The sequence below is a fragment of the Buteo buteo genome, chromosome 12 (assembly GCF_964188355.1).
Source record: "Buteo buteo chromosome 12, bButBut1.hap1.1, whole genome shotgun sequence".
Taxonomy (NCBI): domain Eukaryota; kingdom Metazoa; phylum Chordata; class Aves; order Accipitriformes; family Accipitridae; genus Buteo; species Buteo buteo.
Window position 1 is genome coordinate 7728850 of NC_134182.1, and position 15776 is coordinate 7744625.

The 15776-nt window shown below is 61.8% G+C and overlaps 1 protein-coding gene across 1 annotated transcript; it reads right to left on the reverse strand.

Annotated features, from left to right (window-relative positions):
* Positions 1–8394: 8394 nt before the first annotated feature.
* LOC142037524 (uncharacterized) lies at positions 8395–15156 on the reverse strand. Its single transcript, XM_075041981.1, has 18 exons — positions 15108–15156; positions 14593–14923; positions 14379–14498; positions 13965–14132; positions 13260–13301; positions 13016–13100; positions 12854–12907; positions 12495–12561; positions 12325–12417; positions 11408–11622; positions 11020–11181; positions 10826–10935; positions 10293–10488; positions 9948–10065; positions 9648–9790; positions 9112–9203; positions 8859–9023; positions 8395–8475 (listed from the first exon to the last, which is right to left on the reverse strand). The coding sequence occupies exons 1-18, from the start codon at positions 15154–15156 to the stop codon at positions 8451–8453; spliced, it is 2235 nt and encodes a 744-aa protein (XP_074898082.1). The 3' UTR covers positions 8395–8450.
* Positions 15157–15776: the final 620 nt, after the last annotated feature.

A 15776-nucleotide genomic window follows, 5' to 3' on the forward strand; every position in this document is an offset into this window, starting at 1 on the left:
CAAGAGCTGCCGGCAGCCGCGGGGGCACCTCTCCCCAGCTGGGGAGCTGCGTTCCCCCGTCCGGCTGCACCTGCAGCATCCCCGCGGCTTACCCCAGCAGCGTGCCCACCCACAGCTCCTTCAGCGCCCGGGAGCTGCAGAAAGAGAGGAGAACCAGCGTCAGGCCCCGCTGCCCCCCAGCCCGTGGGCAGAGGCGGGCGCCTGCGCAGCCCTGCCGCGTGGGGCAGGACGCCGGAGCGGGACGAAGCCCCGCGGGGCAGGAAGGACGCCGGAGCGGGACGAAGCCCCGCGGGGCAGGAAGGACGCCGGAGCGGGACGAAGCCCCGCGGGGAAGGAAGGACGCCGGAGCGGGACGAAGCCCCGCGGGGCAGGACGGAGCAGGACGAAGCCCCGCGGGGCAGGAAGGACGCCGGAGCGGGACGAAGCCCCGCGGGGCAGGAAGGACGCCGGAGCGGGACGAAGCCCCCTGGGGCAGGACGGAGGAGGCGCTGCCCGAGCCCTGGCTCCCCGTGTCCTGCCAGAGCAGCTGCTCTCGCCCTCCCCTTCTGGGGACCCAAAGGGGATGCGGGACCTGCCCACGCCCCCATCCCTCCCTGCCGGCGTGCTGCTCGCTCCCTGCCCAGGCTCTGCACGCAGGGCAGAGGCCGTTCTCACGATGGCGCGGGCGTGCTTGGGAACGTCTCCCGCCCGGCCGTGGCACTCACGGGAAAGTGGCGACGCAGGAGCCGCTGGGCCAGACGAGGAGGATGGAGGTCCCGTCCTCATCGCCGCCTTCCTCCTCTTCCTCGTCCCCCGCCGCCTCCTTTCCGCCGCTCAGCACCCACAGCTGGTCCAGGGCCAGGCGGAGCTGTGGGCGCAGGCTGGTGCCGCGGCTGCAGAGAGCAGAGAGGAGAGGCAGGCGGTGAGCTGGAGGTGGCCTCCTGGGGGTCCCCCCGGGCAGAGCCCTGTCCCCCGCCTGCCCTTGGGACGGACGGACGGACGGACGGACGGACAGCGATGGGCGCCTCCAGCACCCACCAAGGGGCCGGGGCCTGGGGCTGGGGCCGGGGTGTCCCTGCCCCGGGGCCAGGGCCAGGGCCAGGGCTGGGGGAAAGGCAGCTGGGCTCCGAGGGTCTTACTGCAACTTGGCGATCACCAGTTCCTCCTGGAGGAGGAGAAGGCGTCTCTCGCTCCTCTTGCGGCCCCGGGTCAGCCGCACGTCCGTGCTCAGCACCGGCTCGGCGTCGGTGAGAGCCTCCCTGCAGAGCAGAGAGCGGCGGGCATGAGAAAGGCCGCCGCCGCCGCCGCTGCCGCGGGTCCCGGCCGTGCCCCCGAGGCACAGGGAGAGCCCACCTGGAGCCGCAGCAGCAGTTGGCCTGGCCCATCCTGCCCGGGAGAGGAGGACCCTCGCCGTGGACCGAGGACGCGGGCCAGTTGGCGACAGCGGGGATGGGAGGCGAGGTGCCGGTGCCGGCGAGGTGCTGCTCGGCCAGATCCTGCCTCCTCCCAGCGCTCCTGCGTGCCAGCACAGCTCCGTGCTGCTGTCTCTGGCGGCCGTGGGCTCCAACTGACCAACGTTCCGAGCCCAACGACCAACATTCTGAGCCCAACGACCAACATTCTAAGCCCAACAACCAACATTCTAAGCCCAACGACCAACATTCTAAGCCCAACGACCAACATTCTAAGCCCAACGACCAACATTCTAAGCCCAACGACCAACATTCTAAGCCCAACGGAAAGTGGGAGGGGCACCGGGGGGAGAGTTCTTTCCAATATGGCCGCCTCTGCCTGGCACTGGGGACCCCCGGGCGGGCTGGACGGACCCAGCAGAGGGGAAGGACCGTCTCCCTCCACCTCTTGCCAACGCTTTGCCTCCTGCAGCCCAGGAGGCAGGGAGCCGCCTTTGCCCCAGGGGCACTTTTCTGGCTCGAAGTCGCTCCACTTGGCGTCCACCATCACCCCAGGTGTCTGCACGGCTGCTTTCCAGCTGGGTGTCCCCCAGCATTTACTGGCGCAAGGGCTTCTTCGTCCCCAGGTCTCCAGGACTTTGCTCTTCCCCTTGGGGAACTACAGGAGGTTCCCGTCAGCCCCTTTCTCCAGCCGCTCCAGATCCCCCGGCTTGACAGCAGGACCCTCCGGCGCAGGAGCCTCTCCTCCCGCTTCTGTGCCACCTGCAAGCTGCCGGAGGGTCCGCTCTGCCCCATCTCCCAGATCCCAGTGCGTGTGAACAGGTCCCCCATAGTGCAGCCCAGGGGGGGCCTAGGACATCCCTTGTCACAGCAGGGTCAGAAATTTAGGGGGAAAACCCACGTGGGGTTTTTGCATTATTTATACACAGCGCTTCCCCTTTGTTGTTCCTGCAAGCTATTAAAAGGTGTTCAAAATAGGTCTCATTCCTCATTTGAATGTCACAGCTCTTCACACTGCTGATGTCATGTGCAACTCAGGTTCTACTCTCGCACAGAGCGTTCGGTAGTATGTAGCCTAGATTATTAGGGAGAAGATCGCAGATTACTGCATTAGTCGTGCTAACACCAATGGCAGGAGGTTGCATCTAGCTCTTGAGCCAAAGGGTAAAAATCCAAGGTGTCTATTGAACTCAGTGGGCTATTGATCAGCAGATTGAGCTCTCCCTGTTCAGAAAAGAAAAGGTACGAGAGAAAGGCGTCTTCTACCTTGACTGCTACAATGCGGGTTTTTGTAGGTATGAAGATAAATTATCTTCCATCTATCCATGCCCCTCCCGCCACCCCCTTCCAAAAAAGAAAGGACTAGAGAAAAAAGATGCAACTTTGGGGCTTGTAACAGCCACGTAAATTCCTCTAGATCATTCCCATTCAATGAGCCACTTTGCCTGACGTTCTGCCTCTACTTGGTACCAGCAGAAGACTCGGTACCTGTGCCATGCTACGGAAGACGTAGAATTTCTCGCTGATCCAGAGCTCTCCACCTACAGCCAAAACTGCGGCGAAGCTTTCCTCCACCTCACCCGCTCCCTGGTGCCTCTTCCCCAGGGAAAGTCTTTCCTCTGTCACTCTGTGCTCATAGCTGGTCACAGGATTCCTTCCCCTTCTCCCTTCCCAGAGAAGTTTTGTTTCCTGCTGGCAGGATGGGGGCTGGGGGGTGGGGGCTGGGGGGGGGAATGTACTGCCACAATCCACCCCTTGACCACAGTCATGATTCAACTGGTTTCTCTGGAGTGGTGGTACAGTCACCTCTTGCCTCCAAAGATAAAAGGGGGTGCAGTTTGGTGAGTTTAATGCTCCGTGTGGGTCCTTGTTCCCTTCTGGTCTAGATTACAGTAATCATAACTACAAGCATTATTAAAGATTAGAGAGGGCTAGTTGCCTGCCCCGTGAAAGAAGATCTGAACACATCAAAAGTTTTCCCAACCAGTTGGTCCCTGGTGCAGAAGCAATTGCCTCTGAGTCTCTTGCTGTATTCTCTCGTTGATTTAGGCTTGAGGCCACATTGACACATTTGGAGTGAACACAGCAGGTGTCCACTGAGGTGTTCAAAACGTTACATATACCCTTCTCTTTCTTTGGCGTCTAATCCAATACTGCCCAATTTTTGATAGTCATTTTACCGATACGTTATAACCGATTGTTTGAGAGTCCCCAAATTGGTTGATGTAGCGTTGGCTAAGGTTGATAGCTGTAAACTCAGTTCTAGGGTGCTCTATCGATGTTCCTCGAGTACCACACACAGTTGCCCCCACGGAATTTCAGGGCATAGTGTAGTACCATTCCAACTCCACCCCGTGATCCCATGGGTCAGTTGGAGGATATAGTCACGTCTGGTGTTTCATACTGAACCAGCATTTGCTGCACCTGGTGACCAACTATAAACAACATGAGTACAACCTCCTCCCCCATCCAATCTGAACCTCCAACTATAATTGTCACATTGCTCTCAGGCGAGCTCAGGGACTCGGGATATATTAACGTCCAGCATTCTGCCACGACGTTATCATCCAGATCTTCACCATCCACGCCTGTCACCGTCATCACTGTCAGCAAAAGGACTGGAATGACTCGTTCCTTCATGGTCCTGTATAAAAGCACAAACTAGGCCTCGGTCTTAAAACCGGGTCACAGGGTTAGAAGTCCGGTATTATCCACCAGGCACTGATGTGGTGAGTCTTTCCACTCCCATGAGATGGTCTCAGAAGACCAATGTAATCAACCTGCCACGTGCTCCCAAGAGCCTTGCCTTGTCTGATATGCTGGGCCGCAGCTTGGTTTGGGTGATTAGCTTTAAGCCTTATTCGGCATTGTGGGCGAGCTGTAAGAATTGCTTCACGGGTTTTCATAGACACTGAGATCGGCCCCGAGATCGGCATTCATAAGAGAGATCTGCTTTCCCTGAGCGGCTTGCTTTGATATGCAACCATTCTGCTAGTCTATCCAAACCTTCCTTCTCACCGGTGACCGTCCTGATTTGGGCCAGGTGGTCCACCTGCCGATTCCATTTCGCAGCTGGGGTTCCATCCCAAGCATGTTCCTTCCTTCACCCATCCCACCTTTAAAGGTCGGCATCTCCCTCTTGCCAGGAGACGTTGCCAGTCCTCTGTCCTCCACACTTTCGCATGACCTACTTCCCACTTAGTAGATTCCCACTGACACTCTGTAGCACCCTTAAAGGTTGCCTAAGAGTCAGTACAGACGATGGGAGCACCATTCTCTACGGCCAGTAATAAAGCCTGTAGTTCTCCTACTTGTGCACCACCTTCCCCCTCTTCTTTGACTGTCTTCCCAGTACCAATCTCCAATGCCACTGCTTTATACTGCCGTTTCGATCCCACTCGACAGGCAGATGCATCCGTGAACTACACTCCCTGCACACCCAAGCCTGCCACAAATTCGGGTGCCTCCTCAATCGGAGAAGGTTTATACGGTTGACCCAGCAAGGTTGGGTCAGGGTTTACAGGTTGCTGTAGTTTGAAAACCTTAGTCGGACCCTCCTTTAGTGGGAGCAACTGGCTTATCCCTTCGAGGTATGCATACCATTTCCTAACTGTGGCCTTTTGGGCTACTCCCTCTGGAGGAGGTGACCCACCGAGGATTGCATTTAAGAGTGGGAAAGGACCCTGTACTATAACATCCCGTGAAGTAGGCAGCTTTTCAGCCTCTTTAGCTGCTCTAGTGAGGGAAAGAGTCCCCTTCTCCCAATCTCAATATCCTCGCTCCGTCTCTTTAAATGCAGTGGAAGAGAATAATAAGGGCCTGGCTGGGCCCTGTGGCCCCTTTTGAAACACACCACAGTATGAGGCATGGTCAGCACATCCCCATTCCACCCTTAAGGGATCTCGTGGGTGCAATGGACCTAGTCTCTGGCAAGCCTTAAGCTCATCTTTCAGAGTGTTAAGAGCTTCCGTATGTTGCAAAGTCCAATCTCACTTTCAGGTTTTTTGGAGCAAGTCATAGAGAGGTTGGGCAATCCCTGAGGTAATACTTGGGGCGGCAGAAGTTAATGGTGGGGTATTACTGTCCAATCTCTTGTAATCAACTCTTAGTCGCCACCTTCCATCTCATTTACGGACTGGCCAAACAGGAGAATTATAAGGAGAATGTGTGTACCTGACGATCTCTCTTTTCTCCAGATCATTATTAAATTCTGAAATGCCCCGTTTGGCCGCAGCTGGAAGTGGTCTTCAGGGACACGGGTTACCTTAGACTGTGGTAGTGCAGGAGCAACCTCTAAGTTTCTCACATCAACAGCCTCTGCCCCCCTGCCCCTGAAGCCCCACACCCTACCATTGGGTCGGTCCCATTGTCTGCCTGCCAGCACATCAAATCCCAGTATATTTCCCTCACAGGGCCTTAACGCCACTTCCACAGCTGTCATTGTCTTCTGCCCTGGTAACCCAAGCTGGGTTCGAGCTATGGGCCATTTTCCTGTCGCCCCTCTTACTCCTCTAACGTTTATAGCCTTTCTGGATCGCTTAATTCCCAGCTCACTAGCTTGCCGATCGTTTAAAACACTAATTTGGGCTCCTGTATCGATGAAGAATTCTAAGCTCTTCCATCCTGGACCCACAGAAACGTGTATGTAAGGCTCCTTATCAGCAGACCACCGGCAGCTATTCCCCATGCGGACTGGGCGGCCTGAACCCCAAACCGCAGCTTCTCGTGTTTTAGCCCTTCCCGCTCCTCCGGCAGTGCCGCGAAAGGGTCCCGTTTCTCCTCCCGAGGGGGCGGGCTTGCTGCTGCGGCCCTCCGGTCTCCAGCTTTGCCCCCTTCCCTCCGGTCTCCAGCTTTGCCCCCTTCCCTCGGGTCTCCAGCTTTCCCCCCTTCCCTCCGGTCTCCAGCTTTCCCCCCTTCCCTCGGGTCTCCAGCTTTCCCCCCTTCCCTCCGGTCTCCAGCTTTGCCCCCTTCCCTCCGGTCTCCAGCCTGCCCCTCCAGCAATCCCCCCCCGGCCGCCGCCGGCGGACTGCCCCTGCACCACGGCCCGGGCTGCGCCCAGTGCCGGGGCCTTCCGGCAGAGAGCGTCCCTTCCGGGATCGGAGTTCCGGCCCGACGGCCGCCAGTTCGAGACCGCTCCCCGCCGGGTGGGCAACCTGCCTGCGGCCCTCCGGTAACTGCGACGGTCCCTGTTCCCGGCTAGGGACAGATTCTCCTCCCTCCCTGGGCTTCACAGCCCCAGCCCAGGAGGCTGCTCGGGACGTTATCCACTGATCACCTGCCGGTCCGGCACTCGGAAACGCTCCCGGGCCCCAGGAACCTCTCGCTTCAGCATCGCTCCCCAGTATCCGATCCTCCCCCATTAGAGAAACTCGCCACAAATACTCAGTCTCGCTTTCGCCCGGCTTGCACGAAAACTTAGCTTGCAACTCGCCCAGCTCGGGTCCCGACCAAGGGGCCATGCAAACAGCACCCCGGGGGCTCCCACCGTGCGGACCCGCGTGCCCTTCTGCTTCAATAAGGGGCCGCACGTCCCTTTCCTCCAATTCCACCGTCAGACAATCTATTTCCCCTTGCCTTTTAGCGGAATCGCGCTTTCCGTTCTCTGCTTGAATCAAGCAGGCACCCAGGAGGGCACACACGCTGCCTTTGCCGTCTCGACGAGTTCCGCGGCACAGTTCTACTCTCTCCACGACCACTGCCGGGTCGGACCACTTCTCCTTCGCCCAGTCCAGACCTGGGGGAGAAGGGTTGCAGCCGTGCCTCCGTAATAATTCCTCTATTAACACCATCCTGCCGACTACGCCAATTTAAAGTGTTACGGATGCACGACTAACCAAAGCCTACAGGTGTTAAAACTCAGATTTATTCTTCTGCAAAAGTTAGCTAGAAGTCCGGTAACATTTTATAAATCACAGGCTCAATGATGTAAAGAGAATTAATGCTACATGACCGACTTAAGAATCCCCGAGATTTAAAGTGATGGCTCAAAACGGGCATGTCACTCCCCTAAAAGCTGAGGGCTCTCTCCCTCGAGGAGTTACCTCGGGCAGTGCCCCGACCCGAGGGGGAGTCCCCGACTGCAGACCCGCTGCTCCCAGGAGGACTGATTCCCACATGTCCACATGGGCGCACAAAAGCCTCAGCAGTCCAGCTTCCAAAGCTTTTTGGGGCGAGCTGACGCATTCCTACCGCCCAGCACGGCGCTTGGGTTTATACCGTTGCCACGAGTGAGGGGATTCTGCAGAAACTGCCCGGCACTCGCTGTGCAAGGGTGACGGCCGCAGGGAGCAGCAAGCTGCAGGTGACGGTGGCTGCATAAGGACCTTCAGCCCTTCCTGGCCACCGTGTCTGCCTACGTCTGGCCCTCGCTCGGAGCTCCTGGGGCTGCTCTAAGGGAGATGATAGCCCAAACGCACCAGGACGGGGTCCTGGGCAACCTGCTCTAAGGGAGATGATAGCCCAAACGCACCAGGACGGGGTCCTGGGCAACCTGCTCTAAGGGAGATGATAGCCCAAACGCACCAGGACGGGGTCCTGGGCAACCTGCTCTAAGGGAGATGATAGCCCAAACGCACCAGGACGGGGTCCTGGGCAACCTGCTCTAAGGGAGATGATAGCCCAAACGCACCAGGACGGGGTCCTGGGCAACCTGCTCTAAGGGAGATGATAGCCCAAACGCACCAGGACGGGGTCCTGGGCAACCTGCTCTAAGGGAGATGATAGCCCAAACGCACCAGGACGGGGTCCTGGGCAACCTGCTCTAGGGGAGCCTGCTTGAGCAGAGGGCTTGCACGACCTCCACAGCTCCCTTACAACCGCCACCCTCCTGTGCAACTCTGTGCCTTGCTTTCACTCCTAAAGCACCTGAACTCAGCCCTCGTGCCCGCCGGCAAGGATGCTGGGACAAGGCACGATCCCAAAGTCCTCCCCGAGGGGTCATCCCCAAACAGCAGCTGCCCGCTCCAGAACAGCCGATAGCGGACACAGTCAGAAGAGAGAAAAACCGTTTTATTGAGAACATCAACTGCGGGGGGGGGCGGGCCCAGGGCTCACAGGGGTTCAGCCAGTACCAGGAAAACGGCACCTACAAGGACAGAGGCAGAGAGCGCTGCTGAATGCACAGCGGCAGGAAGAGGCAGGGTTTGGTTGCCCTCTCTTTGGGGAACACCGCTGACGAGGAATTGCTCCTAGCCCAGAAGAGAGCGAGCTACGGCTGGCACTGCCGAGGGGAGGGCTCTGGCGCCTTATCCCCACGGGGAATGCCCTTAGAGAGCTGTGCGCGCGCAGAGATGCACAGGGCCCCTGTGCCACGCAGCAGGGCTCGATGGGGAGCCCCTGGGGAGCGGCCACGGGGTTCTTGCCAGACCCTGCGCAGCACCATCCCTCGCCGTGCCTTGCCAGCGGGTTGGCCTGACTTAGAGCAGTGCTGAGAGTTGGGAAAGATGGGCAGCAGAGCCTGGTACACACCTGGGCTTCCTGACCTGCCGGACCTTCCTGCATCTCTTCCGTTTGCGATCCCCCGATCCCTTTTCTCTCTTCCTCCTCTTGTTTTCGGCACAGCCTTCATCTCCCCAGGCCTGTGTCCTCCTTCGGTTTCTTCTCTTTTCCTCGTCCCGGGGAGAGCCTGCAAACCTTTCCATCCCACGGTGTGCTTAGATAGGTAAGGCCACGATGCAGCGGGGACAGTTCTGATTTTAAGCCAAAAAGTGACTCGTTTTACCTTCTTTCCTCTGAAAGGCTGCCCAGTTGCTGCGGGCGTAGCAGGGGCTCTGCCGTGCTCTCGAGGGTGGCTGCAGGCAAAGCTGGAGGTGCCTAAACCAGAAATGTCGGAGTGAAGGGGTGGCAAGGGACGGCCTGGAGTAGTAAGGCACTGCTTGCCAAATTGCCACCTTAGCTCTCCGGGGAAGATGCTGCTTTGCATCGTCCACGTTTCGCACAGTCCCCCCGCCCCAAAACAGACTTGATGAAACTGTGATGAAGTAGGATCTGAGCAAAAGCCCTCTCAAGTTGGCAGCTACTCCCCGCTGTCTTTTTGTAGGTATTTGGTTGGATTAAGCCCATGCCTAACGCATTTGAGAAAGGACCTTTCCAGTTTTCCGCACAACGTACGATTCCGCGGGGGAGGAGGAGGAGGAACCCCAAACGCACAAGCCATCGGCTGGCCGGAGGAGGCCCAGCAGCTACTTGGCCTCCTCAGAAACTACCCTCCTACCCGAGAGACGCTGTCACGGTGCTTGTGGAGCGGAGCTGACATACCTCTGTCGTTTGGGACTGCGCCACCGTGTCTCCCCCAGCTCCTTTGAGGACGTCCAGAGAGGGGGATGCGTGCAGAATGGCTTCTGCCTGGTGGCCCTGGTCTGCTCTGCCTGCAGGGCCACTTTGCTCTTCCAAAGGCAGCTCTAGAAAGCAAAACCATGTGCAGCAGTGACGCCTTGGAAGTAAGGCACGGAAGTAAAGCAAAAGCCACCCCAAGCCCTACACCGGTTTTCTTCTTGCCGTTGAGGTTTCTGGTATCCCGAGCCCCAGCCTGGGACAGCCCTCAGTTCCTCCTCATACCTGTGGCTCCGTCCGTGGGGGCTGGCGACTCCCCGGCTGATGGAGGGGAGCGGCCAGCCACCTCCTCCCCAACGATGTCGCCGCAATTTTCAATCATAAACTCCACCAGCGTGTTCACCTGCACACACCAAGCCCTTGGTCTCAACCCAGCTGCCTGAAGTTGTCCCAAGCAGCCTTTCCCACTCGCGCCCCTTGCCTCTGCACAGACGGCTGTGGCTGTGGGGCTGCCTTTGCGGGCAGCCGCCCCACCGGCATTTGCTCAAGGGAGGAGGCAGCCAGGGACCTCTGCGCAGCCAAGCTCTGATGGGCCGGCAAGGCTGCAGCCGGCTTGCCAACACAGCGCACCTTCTCGGTCACCTCCAGCATGGCCTGGAGCGGGAGCAGGTCCTCGTCGGGTGGGCTCAGCAGGTTTGGCCCGAGGCAGATGGCCAGGTTGCTGGCGGTCATCCTGCTGGTGGCTGCGTTGTGGCCGACGTGCTGGAGCAGCGAGAGCAGCCGCTCGAGGAGGAGGAGGTTGGCTGCAGGCAACTTCTCGGCCACCCTGAGGGAACGGGAGCTCGCCGTGAATAGAGCAGACGTTGCCCACAGCCGTCCCCGAAGCTTGCCCAAGGCAGGGGGGAGCCGGCGGCTCCAGGTGCTCTCAGCCAGCGGTCGGTGCTCCTGCACCTCAGGAAGGACGCACGGCGTTGCTTCCCAGCTCCTGATTGCACCCAAGCCCAGGCAAGGGAAGGCTCCCTCTCCACGCCCTTTCCCCGAAATCTAAGCCCACCCCAGCAACAGCAAGCTGCCAGAAGACGCAGCTTTGGAAGGAGACCGTCCCTTTGCAGGCAAGTCTCTCCCCGTCCCTGCTCAACAGGCGGGCTGCTGCCCGCACTTACGCTTTCAGCTCGCAGAGCTTCTCCTCCTTGCCGGTCCTCTCCATGGCTTGCATCCAGTCCTCGTAGAGGCTGTTGACGAGCAGCTTGTCGGGGATGCTTCGGAGGAAGTCCTGCAATGCCAAGGGCTCCGGGTGAGCCTTTGAAGTTGCCAGGCCGGCCAGGAGCTCCTCCAGCCGCAGGTCAGAAGCGCTCACCTTCAAGACGGCGGCCAGCAGGAGCGCAGGCTGGCTTCCCAGGTCGACGCGTGCGCCGCGGTCCAGGGCCTCCCGCAGCTCCCGAAGTTCGGTCCCGCCGGCGGCTCTGCGGAATATCCCCTCCGTCGAGGGTCCTTCCCGGCGCAGGACAGCCAGCAGCTCCTGCGGGAGAGGCAGGAGGACAGTTGCTTGGCCGAGGAGCTGCCTTCCGCCAGCGGTGGCCAGAGCACTGCCCCAGAGCGGGCTCCTCGCTGGGGGTGAAGAGCCCAAGCCGCCATCCCCGCAGCTCCTGGGGACGCCCTGTGGAGCAGCCGGAGGGAGGGCTCCCACCGCCTGCCTCTAGGGAGCATCTGGAGGGCTGGGGACCCCCCCGGCCAGGCTGGCTTACCTGGATGGGCCGGGGCAGGGAGCCGTCCTCCCCGCAGAGGGCTGCCAGGGGCTGGCCAAAGAGCGCCCTGCTGCAGCCGGAGCCCGCCTGCCCTGGCGCCTGGGCAGCGGCCGGGGTCCTCCGACGAGCAAAGGGCCAGGGCAGCCCCCTCCTCTTCCTCCTCCTGCTGCTGCTGCTCCCTCCTGCTGCAAAGGAAAGCCGAGCAAGAGCCCGTCAGCGGAGACCGCCGGGCCAGTGCTCCCGGGGCCTGCCCTGCCCGCAGCGTGGTGCTGAGCGGTGCAGCAGGACGGGCAGGGAGCCAGCAGCTGGAACTCTGAGCTCCGGCTCAGCAGCTCCAGTCGGGAGGCTCCTGAGAGCCGGCACGCCACCAGGAGAGGAGAGCCTGGCCCAGCCCTCGCCCTGTCCTCCTCCAAGCTGTGGGCAGCAGCAGAGGCTCCGTGTCCCCGCAGAACCACGTCCAGCGGCCGCTGCCCAGCGGGTGTCTGACGTCCTTCTTCCTCCTGGAGGTGACGTCCGTCCTTCCTCCTGGAGGTGACGTCCTTCCTCCTGGAGGTGACGTCCTTCCTCCTGGAGGTGACGTTCTTCCTCCTGGAGGTGACGTCCTTCCTTCCTCCTGGAGGTGACGTCCTTCCTCCTGGAGGTGACGTTCTTCCTTCCTCCTGGAGGTGACGTCCTTCCTCCTGGAGGTGACATCCTTCCTCCTGGAGGTGACGTCCGTCCTTCCTCCTGGAGGTGACGTCCCTCCTCCTGGAGGTGACGTCCGTCCTTCCTCCTGGAGGTGACGTCCTTCCTCCTGGAGGTGACGTCCTTCCTTCCTCCTGGAGGTGACGTCCTTCCTCCTGGAGGTGACGTCCTTCCTCCTGGAGGTGACGTCCGTCCTTCCTCCTGGAGGTGACGTCCTTCCTCCTGGAGGTGACGTCCTTCCTTCCTCCTGGAGGTGACGTCCGTCCTTCCTCCTGGAGGTGACGTCCGTCCTCCTGGAGGTGACGTCCTGCCTCGGGCTGCCCAACCTGCATGGCGACACTCGAGGGACAAGTGAGCACAGCTCCAGCGCTTGCAGGAGCTCACCGTTCTTCCCGAAACTCACCCGGTGCGTGGCAAAGTCCCCCTCCGCTGCTCGGCGGGACCGTCGGAGGCCCTTGCTTGGGACCAGCCTGCAAGAACCAGGCTGCGCTCAGAGAGCAGCCCCGCGGCGCAACGGGCCGCCGGCCCGGCGAGCTGCCAGCCGGCACCGGCAGCCTGAGCGCGGCAGAGCCGGGACCCTCTGCCCTCCCGGGCTCTCTGCCCCGCGGGGCAGGTTTCCCCCCAGCACCGCCGGCCAGGATGTGCCGGCATTCCCGGCGGCTCCCCAGCCCTCTCCGCTCCCCGAGCGGCACCACCCTTCCCTCCATCCCTCACCCCACTGGCCGCACGTGCCAGAGGCGGGCGAAAGGCGGCCCTTCTCACCTCGGCCTGGCCCTCCACCATCCTCTCCAGGCTCCCGGCGCTGAACGTCCTCCGCTGGGCAAGAGAGAAGGAGCGGAGGCAGGTGAGCAGCGATGCCTCTGCCGCTCGCTCGGCTGGAGGACCAGGGCTCGGGGGCAGAGCCCAGACCGGGCAGGCACTCACGGCGTGGCGGCGGCCCAGCTCCTTCTCCAGGAGCCTGACGGACGGGACAGCCGTCCCCCGGGCTCTCTTGGCTCCCTCGGGTGTCCTGTGCGCCGGGAAGGGGCAGGGAGAGAGCTGGCTGAGCCCCGAGCCGCCTCTTCTCCCTCGTGCGGCAAGAGCTGCCGGCAGCCGCGGGGGCACCTCTCCCCAGCTGGGGAGCTGCGTTCCCCCGTCCGGCTGCACCTGCAGCATCCCCGCGGCTTACCCCAGCAGCGTGCCCACCCACAGCTCCTTCAGCGCCCGGGAGCTGCAGAAAGAGAGGAGAACCAGCGTCAGGCCCCGCTGCCCCCCAGCCCGTGGGCAGAGGCGGGCGCCTGCGCAGCCCTGCCGCGTGGGGCAGGACGCCGGAGCGGGACGAAGCCCCGCGGGGCAGGAAGGACGCCGGAGCGGGACGAAGCCCCGCGGGGCAGGACGGAGCGGGACGAAGCCCCGCGGGGCAGGAAGGATGCCGGAGCGGGACGAAGCCCCGTGAGGCAGGACGGAGCGGGACGAAGCCCCGCGGGGCAGGAAGGACGCCGGAGCGGGACGAAGCCCCGTGGGGAAGGAAGGACGCCGGAGCGGGACGAAGCCCCGTGGGGCAGGACGGAGCAGGACGAAGCCCCGTGGGGCAGGACGCCGGAGCGGGACGAAGCCCCGCGGGGCAGGAAGGACGCCGGAGCGGGACGAAGCCCCCTGGGGCAGGACGGAGGAGGCGCTGCCCGAGCCCTGGCTCCCCGTGTCCTGCCAGAGCAGCTGCTCTCGCCCTCCCCTTCTGGGGACCCAAAGGGGATGCGGGACCTGCCCACGCCCCCATCCCTCCCTGCCGGCGTGCTGCTCGCTCCCTGCCCAGGCTCTGCACGCAGGGCAGAGGCCGTTCTCACGATGGCGCGGGCGTGCTTGGGAACGTCTCCCGCCCGGCCGTGGCACTCACGGGAAAGTGGCGACGCAGGAGCCGCTGGGCCAGACGAGGAGGATGGAGGTCCCGTCCTCATCGCCGCCTTCCTCCTCTTCCTCGTCCCCCGCCGCCTCCTTTCCGCCGCTCAGCACCCACAGCTGGTCCAGGGCCAGGCGGAGCTGTGGGCGCAGGCTGGTGCCGCGGCTGCAGAGAGCAGAGAGGAGAGGCAGGCGGTGAGCTGGAGGTGGCCTCCTGGGGGTCCCCCCGGGCAGAGCCCTGTCCCCCGCCTGCCCTTGGGACGGACGGACGGACGGACGGACGGACAGCGATGGGCGCCTCCAGCACCCACCAAGGGGCCGGGGCCTGGGGCTGGGGCCGGGGTGTCCCTGCCCCGGGGCCAGGGCCAGGGCCAGGGCTGGGGGAAAGGCAGCTGGGCTCCGAGGGTCTTACTGCAACTTGGCGATCACCAGTTCCTCCTGGAGGAGGAGAAGGCGTCTCTCGCTCCTCTTGCGGCCCCGGGTCAGCCGCACGTCCGTGCTCAGCACCGGCTCGGCGTCGGTGAGAGCCTCCCTGCAGAGCAGAGAGCGGCGGGCATGAGAAAGGCCGCCGCCGCCGCCGCTGCCGCGGGTCCCGGCCGTGCCCCCGAGGCACAGGGAGAGCCCACCTGGAGCCGCAGCAGCAGTTGGCCTGGCCCATCCTGCCCGGGAGAGGAGGACCCTCGCCGTGGACCGAGGACGCGGGCCAGTCGGCGACAGCGGGGATGGGAGGCGAGGTGCCGGTGCCGGCGAGGTGCTGCTCGGCCAGATCCTGCCTCCTCCCAGCGCTCCTGCGTGCCAGCACAGCTCCGTGCTGCTGTCTCTGGCGGCCGTGGGCTCCAACTGACCAACGTTCCGAGCCCAACGACCAACATTCTGAGCCCAACGACCAACATTCTAAGCCCAACAACCAACATTCTAAGCCCAACGACCAACATTCTAAGCCCAACGACCAACATTCTAAGCCCAACGGAAAGTGGGAGGGGCACCGGGGGGAGAGTTCTTTCCAATATGGCCGCCTCTGCCTGGCACTGGGGACCCCCGGGCGGGCTGGACGGACCCAGCAGAGGGGAAGGACCGTCTCCCTCCACCTCTTGCCAACGCTTTGCCTCCTGCAGCCCAGGAGGCAGGGAGCCGCCTTTGCCCCAGGGGCACTTTTCTGGCTCGAAGTCGCTCCACTTGGCGTCCACCATCACCCCAGGTGTCTGCACGGCTGCTTTCCAGCTGGGTGTCCCCCAGCATTTACTGGCGCAAGGGCTTCTTCGTCCCCAGGTCTCCAGGACTTTGCTCTTCCCCTTGGGGAACTACAGGAGGTTCCCGTCAGCCCCTTTCTCCAGCCGCTCCAGATCCCCCGGCTTGACAGCAGGACCCTCCGGCGCAGGAGCCTCTCCTCCCGCTTCTGTGCCACCTGCAAGCTGCCGGAGGGTCCGCTCTGCCCCATCTCCCAGATCCCAGTGCGTGTGAACAGGTCCCCCATAGTGCAGCCCAGGGGGGGCCTAGGACATCCCTTGTCACAGCAGGGTCAGAAATTTAGGGGGAAAACCCACGTGGGGTTTTTGCATTATTTATACACAGCGCTTCCCCTTTGTTGTTCCTGCAAGCTATTAAAAGGTGTTCAAAATAGGTCTCATTCCTCATTTGAATGTCACAGCTCTTCACGGTGCTGATGTCATGTGCAACTCAGGTTCTACTCTCGCACAGAGCGTTCGGTAGTATGTAGCCTAGATTATTAGGGAGAAGATCGCAGATTACTGCATTAGTCGTGCTAACACCAATGGCAGGAGGTTGCATCTAGCTCTTGAGCCAAAGGGTA

Bases quoted from the DNA above. Each gene is read 5' to 3' on its own strand.
- LOC142037524 (XM_075041981.1), bottom strand. From the start codon at position 15,156: ATGGTGGACGCCAAGTGGAGCGACTTCGAGCCAGAAAAGTGCCCCTGG. The intron at 10,936-11,019 runs GTGAGCGCTTCT...TTGGCATTGCAG, and splicing joins TGCTGGCCGCCGTCTTGAAG to GACTTCCTCCGAAGCATCCC. The intron at 10,066-10,292 runs GTGCGCTGTGTT...TGGTGTGTGCAG, and splicing joins TGCTGGAGGTGACCGAGAAG to GTGAACACGCTGGTGGAGTT.